Raw genomic sequence first — 7579 nt, 5'->3', positions numbered from 1 at the left:
TGAGGTTACATTTCGATTTGCATGACTAAGATTGAGTTGTTCAATTTATACCACATCTTTTCGGTATAGAAAGCATTGGATTATTTCATAAAACAATATGTCAACTAAAATATAACTTAAATGAGTATAAATGTTAAATATCAGACACTATCATTCTGAATACTATCATATGTAAAATGATAATATTTTTAATTAACACATGGGGAAATTAAAAACATAAAAAATTTATAAAATAAAAAAAAAAAAACAGTTTTTACTTTAGACAGTACCTACCTACACAAACAGGTTTCTATTCTTTTACTCCCGTTTCTCACTGTTACTCACGTTTCCCACTGTAAATGTACAGTCTTTATTTAACCTTGTGTCAATGAGACCGTTTTCTCTACATCCAACATTTTTGAAATCACTTGACTCAACATCTTTCCAATAAATATAGAAAATGGTGCCTTACCGACAATGTGTTTTTATTATATTTTTTACAGATATTCATTGGTTAAAATGTGGCTAACTATCACACGGAAACTGTATATGTACATGTAGAATAAATAATGAAAAATTAACTTCAAGGTTTGTATCTGAATACATTTAAAAAAAAATCGCTTCAGCATTCACTGAATGGCCCACTGACAACATTGTATAACGTGCATTCCACATAAAATGCGTTAGAAGTAAAACAAAAGATAAATTTATACAAAACATTTGTCATTTTAAAAAGGGTAGCAGTTAAAATAACAGTGTCGGGTTGGTAGCCCAAGTGATAAATAAGAAACATAGTTTTTATTATTTGGGTACATAGGGAGTTATAAGATTCACAGAGAATTCTTTTATTTGTTCGACACCCCTCACTTCGTGGTCTAATAACGGCAGTCGGACGACATTGAAATCTTCATACAGGTCTGCTATTTGCTCTAAATATTTTTCTTGAATCTGAAATCAAATGTGACATTGAAAACACAATAGATTAAAACAATTTGCATACAGTAGTGTCAATAATACTTTTTTTTTTTTAAATTCATCATATATTTATGTTTAGCATCGGCACATGATAATCCAAAATGGATTAATTCATACTCATTTATTGACATTATCACAGCTGTGTGATTTTACTTTAATTTATTGCACTGTACAAAGAGCAGAGAGTAAATATTGAACAAAGCCAAGAATAACATTCTGATTTTGTAGCACTTTTAACTTGAATCATTTTTATTATTAGGTGATTGCACAGTATATGTAGTAATTTTATAGACATTTGTTTCATCATAAAATCTGAATGTTCAAAGTATTTTTACTGTAAATATTCATAACTTTGAAATGAAAAATTACAGGTTTTTAATAGTTATTTAATGAAATTCGATTTACGGTAATCTATTTTTTGTATATTTTTCTGAATGTAATTCTAAAAATATATTCTTTGTACGTAAAAAGTCTATGGTAAAGGAAAAAGTTATGAAAATATGTACCACATTCCAATAATCCAATATCGTTTTGCAGAACACACTTGGTAATATTTATTTTATAAGCACATCGCGTGTCAACCATTTTACCAGTATATTATTTTATATAATTTTATTACTCAAGTATACTTGATATAAACAGATTTAGAGTTATCAAATTTATTATATATAACATCTGTATACAACATAATAATTTAAGAGATCAAATAACACGAAAACTCAGTTTGTAAATTCTTCGTTATCTGACTACAAATTATATAGCGCACAATCATCACGATGTATAATAAATAATATTTGTTGTTATGACATGGCATGATACGGACCTTATGTCTTGCCCCGCACATGTTGCAAGGGTTGCAGCTAGGGCTCTTCATGAGAAGTTGGTTGACTACGACATTGTGCGTGTCGATTCCGCACCGCGTCAGTTCCTGAACTAGTCGCTCCGTCTCATACAGCGACAGGAACTCCGCAATACACACGCACACAAAAGTTGTTTGTTCCTGTGAATTAAAACAAAATGATAAAAAACAAGGTAATTAATTGGAGGTGAGATGGAAACAAACGGCAAATTCAAATAAAATATGAAATTTTTTAGAGCAAGCTGTATACACTGATGTCATATTTATGATATTCTTGTTACTAGATACACAAATCATGACTGCTTTTATTTGAATCGAAGAATATTATAAATAAGAATAGTGTACACAGCTGTTTGATGTAAATTAATGTCCAAAGTTCCATCCCTATTGCATTAGAAAATAAAAAGCGCTTCACAATACATTCAGGTTGACCGAATATTTGTTCATAAATGCTGAATTAGATCCACTTATTACAAGTTATTTAAATCAATATTTTGAAGATATTTCAACACGTACAAAGAGCTTATTGAGACGGGGAAATGCAAGTCAGGGTATTAACAGGTCTTATTTGGTTGTCAATCAATGGTGCAAAGGGCACTGCATCGTATTAAGCGGTGTTATCTTGATCGTTACTTACATGAAGGCAAGGTGATTACTCCTGCGGTTCAGGGATCAGTCCAGGGTAGTATTAAATAAATAGTAGCGTAAAATCACTAATATTTATTTTCACCCCTCCCCTGGAAATCAAACCCAGGACTGGTAGCTAAATACACTAAGCATTACAACACGGAGGGGTTCACCTATAAATACCTAGACTTAAATATTCCCATCTCAATACATTTGCGAAGAATTTTAGGCGTGCGGTGGTTTGACTTTGTGAGGAATGAAGAGATAAGGCGTAGGACGCAGCAAATCTTGGTCACAACTGTCGTCTAGAAAAGGTGATTCAGTCGGTTCGGCCATGTACTCCGTATACTTCCCGAGAGTCGCCATCGAGCTTGCCTCTTTTACAAGGCATCAGGTTCGCGCCACCCAGCAAGCCACCCAGCCATGCAAGGGAGCTGGCAGCCGACAGAAAAGCGTGGAGACAGTTTGTGGACTCCATATGCTCCACAAAAGGAGCGGATATGGTTTAATAATAACAATACATTTGTACCGCTTGCTGAATTGGGCTATTTTAAAGATGGAATTTTATTATTTCGAAATAGAGAGAGGATAGTATTTGATAACCTCTATCTCTTTACAATGGAATACGGAAAATAACATAATGACATTTATGGATTTCATTATTGACTAGCTCGGGCATTAAACTAAACTATCCGCAAGGCATAGACAACAACTCACTCGATCCTTGAATTGTGAGTTGACTTGTTTGATGAGTGTGAGCATTTCTTCCATCTTCCCCGTGAAGATCTCTGGACTAAAGTCGGGCATACTGAACATGGTGGCCACTTGATTCAAGAATGGTGATATCTGAAAAGAAAATGCACTTACACATTTTAAAATTGATTCACAAGCATAACTGGTTTTATATTTTTATTGTAATGTCTCTTGGCATGATGCAATCGGTCTTTTATTTCACGTCCAGGGCAATGCATTAAAAACACTGAAATATCATTTAATATCAATGAAAACATTATATTGACAGATGACGCAAGTCAATAAAACAAGTTATATTCACAAAGATAAGCTCAAGGGTGAAGTTTAGTAGATGTATGAAATATCTTCTTCTTCAAACCCTTATTCGTACCCGACGGTGCATAGGACACTGCATAATATAAACGCAGTGTTAACTTGATCGTTAACACATGAAGGAAAGGTGATCAGCTAATATTGAATAAATATTAGATTGAAAAAAAAACTAATTTATTTGACCCCCTCCTGAAAATCGAACCCGGGACCTCCAGTACGGTAGCCGAGCGCGCTGACCATTACACTATGGAGGCGGACATATGAAATTTCGCTTGAGAATATTAAAATCACCTACAGTAAGTTTCCAAATCGATGCCTCAAGTCAAGTTATTGCGGAAATGATTTGTTATATTGAATAATCAATTTACCTTGTGGTTTAGCTTGAGAAGTTTACCCAGCCCCTTCTCTATGACCTGCGGGAAGGATAGAAGTCGGAGAGTGTGTCCTGTGGGAGCCGTGTCGAATACCACCACACTGAAGTTCATGGATTTCACCAATCTGAGGACAATCAATGGATTATAAAATTTATTTTAAGTAACACACTCTCAATATTATTAATATTTAAGGAATTTACTTTGTAGTTAGTAATACTAACTGACTAACTAACTAACCATCACGCCGCTTCCCGCAGGGGTAGGCAGAGAGAATAGAACGCCACACCACTCTGTCTTTGCAAACATTCCTCGCCTAATTCACGTTCATGCATCTCCTCATACATACCCGCCGATAGTATGGTTAGTAATTTTTACAAAACTGTTAGTAATATTAGTATATAACCACTCACTGAGTACCCGTCTCTTCGTCAGAACAATCACTACACCAGCATGCAAACAATAATACACATCACTACCATAGCACTATTCCCACACTTAAAACTACAATCGAGCTCGGTTATAACGAGCACGGATATAGCGAGATCTTGGATATAACGAGGAAACATTCATTGACATTTTGGTTTGTGATTTTATCCATTTATTTGTGTACGGTTATAACAAGCTACATCTCGGCTATAACGAGCAAAAATATCGTCAAAAATCTAAAAACTCTGTGTCTCTCAATTCGTGAAATGGTGGAAATTACTCTTGAAAAAGAATGTGGCGCAAAAAATATTGAAGTTAAAAAAAAGTATATATATTTTTGGAACATACTTCATGACTTCTGCGTAGCTCATTGCTTCATCTATTCCTGGGAATGCACCGAATATCTCTTGCATCATTCCCTTTCCGACCTTCAAGCCTTCAACATCCCCGTCAAAATATTCTTCAGGCAGTTCGTTTAATCCCGCATTGGGATCTATTTCCATAGCAAACAAGTTGTCAACTCCATTCACCTTGGTGGGAACCTGAAACACCAACATACTATATATATTCACATATCCCTCTCCAAGTTCAAGAGCTCAGTCTCTTTTTTGGAGAGGCTCAGCACAAATGTATAGAAATTGTATTAAAGTGCATAAAAGAAATGCTATAAATAACAAATTAAATGAATTTAATTTTGTTCTTCTTTGACCCATGTCACCCTGACAGAGCAATTTATAGGACACCGCATTAGTTTGATGAGGTGTTGTTAACTTGATCTTTGATCACATTAACTCAATGTTCTAAGAGGAGTGAAACATATTTAATGGAGGTACAGATGACCTAAGTGAAGGAGCTTAGGCTGAAATACAATACCACATTATGGGAATGAAAAAAGAGGAGAAATATTGGGTACAAAAAATTAGGAAGAGTAAAAGGAGAAAGCAGCAATGGCTAGGCCACTCGGAACTACATACCTGTACTCCCGAGGGGCTCCGTACAAACAAGTGAAAATATTAAGCATATAATATAAACTATTAGAGCTAATATAAACTATTTTTACTGCATTAAGTGTGAACTATTTAAAAAAAACTATATATTTATGTATTATGGAAAGACTGCATATTTAAAATCAGAGAAAATAAATAATTTAGAGTACCGTATAACAGGGCTACTTGAATTTTTTTTATTTAGATCTGTATTTGGTCTACAATAATGAATGTATCGACATGATTCATTGTTTCCCTGACAGGTGACACTTATTGTCAGGATACGTTCATTACTCTAGACCAAATACAGATCTAAATATTTTTTTTGTACTGGGCTCAAGTAACACATCAAAGTTCAAGTAGCCCCGTTCTACGGTACAGAACTATAAAATGCTATAAAAAAAAACAATGTATTATTGTAAATAAACACAAAAAACTTATATGATAACTTTAACCCTTAGCACTGGGTGCCGCCATAGAGGCGACATGCATGGTTTGCCATACTGCTCGAGTGCCGCTGCTATGGCCCCAAGAATATAGTCTCAATACTCAATATCTCTGTTATACTTATTGGTTATTTACTTTTAAATATAATTAAACCAGAATCATATAAGCACAATTAAATAGTAATGTTTCGGTATCAGATACCAAAAAACTTTCCAGTAAGGGTTAATATTGTTACAATGTCGGGTGGTACGACATCTTTTCATCAAAATAAATCAATTAAAATATTATTTTGCCATCCACTTTATTCGGGCTTATAAGATAAGTTATCTAAGAGATGATGGTACTAGGTATACCCCTTTCACAAAATTAAATAACAATTTATTAAATTTAAAATTATATTTCACAAAAATAAGATGATGCAGCTAAATTTAATCAATGTCAATAATTAATACAATTATTTTAATTCCCATCGATTGTTATTAGCCCGATACTTTTATGTAGGGATTAAATTGCGTGTCATTTTTCTTGAAACAATAACTAATTCAAAGTTTACTAACCTTAGAAAACTTTTGGTCGAAGGCATCGGAAATATTGTGCGCCGGATCTGTAGATATTATAAGAACAGACTCTCTTACTTTAGCCAGCTGGACAGCGAGGCTACAGCTGCAACGTGAAAACAAACATGCAGTAACACGGGTATAAAACAAATATTAATTTAATGTGTGCAATAGGTTATATTACCTGCACGTAGTTTTGCCTACACCGCCTTTTCCCCCGACGAAAATCCACCGTAAAGATTTTTGGTCGATAACATTTTTCAGCGAAGGTTCTAGTGGTTCAAATTCGACGTTCTCCATTATTATAACGAGACTTAAACTCGGATACAAAGATTATACACTGATCCAGACGACTTCACTTACAAATGAACCCGCTAGATGCTTCGTCCACAAACTGATTTGACCAAAGATTAATTGTATGCTTTGACACAGGCAAACTGACAATCCGAATTAAAAGTGTTGCCAGTTGATTAGTGACGTTTTCAAAATAGAAAGTTCAAGAATATTGAAACAAAGTACCTACCTACGAAAATTCAAAACCTTTCTTTTTGCATGGTGCGCCGCATCGGTTCAAAGCAATAATCAATTGTATTAAGGCATGGTGAAGGTATTATTGGATTTAGAAATGGGATACAGAAGACGAAAGTGAGAGTTCAGGGTGAAGCAGCCATATAAGAAACAAATTATAGGTAAGAAAAAAGAATGGCAGTAATGACTAGAGGACTTGGGGGTATACCTCATACTCGTACCGGCTAAATACACATCAAAAAATTAAATAATGTATATATATATAAATATATATTGATAAAATAAGCAAGTAGTGTTATAAAAATGATTGTCATAAACATAGCACTGAAATATAGGGCACAATTATCAATGAGATATTCATAACTAATCATCACGCTGCTTCCCCACAGGGGTAGGCAGAGAGAATAGAATGCCACATCACTCTGTCTTTGCAAACATTCTCTTCGCCTCTTCCACATTCATACATTTCCTCATGAGATATTCATACTTTATAATATGTGGGATAAGGTTTTACCATTGTTTTCTATTAATCGGTTTTATTCTGTAATTAGTAAGAAAATTTGCGATAATCTTATCTGGAAGAAAACTCTTTCTGGCATCAGCTGCTTGAATTTGCATTCCATATAAACTGTAACTTTTTATCAAAACTATTTTAATTTAAACTATACCACTTTAAACAATCACATCTTCACTTTACTTAGTATCGATGAGTTCGTTCAACAATTGGGGAATATATATATATATATATATATATAT

The 7579-nt window shown here is 33.9% G+C and overlaps 1 protein-coding gene across 1 annotated transcript; it reads right to left on the bottom strand.

Moving 5' to 3' along the window:
- Positions 1 to 443: 443 nt before the first annotated feature.
- On the bottom strand, positions 444 to 6691 carry LOC148300486 (ATPase ASNA1 homolog). Its single transcript, XM_088274692.1, has 7 exons — positions 6480 to 6691; positions 6296 to 6401; positions 4654 to 4847; positions 3874 to 4003; positions 3158 to 3286; positions 1778 to 1954; positions 444 to 927 (listed from the first exon to the last, which is right to left on the bottom strand). The coding sequence occupies exons 1-7, from the start codon at positions 6593 to 6595 to the stop codon at positions 781 to 783; spliced, it is 999 nt and encodes a 332-aa protein (XP_088130818.1). The 5' UTR covers positions 6596 to 6691; the 3' UTR covers positions 444 to 780.
- Positions 6692 to 7579: the final 888 nt, after the last annotated feature.

This window comes from Brachycentrus maculatus, unplaced genomic scaffold, assembly GCF_059751285.1.
Source record: "Brachycentrus maculatus isolate JH-2025_06_01 unplaced genomic scaffold, ASM5975128v1 h1tg000706l, whole genome shotgun sequence".
Taxonomy (NCBI): Eukaryota; Metazoa; Arthropoda; class Insecta; order Trichoptera; family Brachycentridae; genus Brachycentrus; species Brachycentrus maculatus.
Note: the sequence above shows the minus strand (reverse complement) of the source record. Positions and strands in the feature narration are given on the sequence as shown.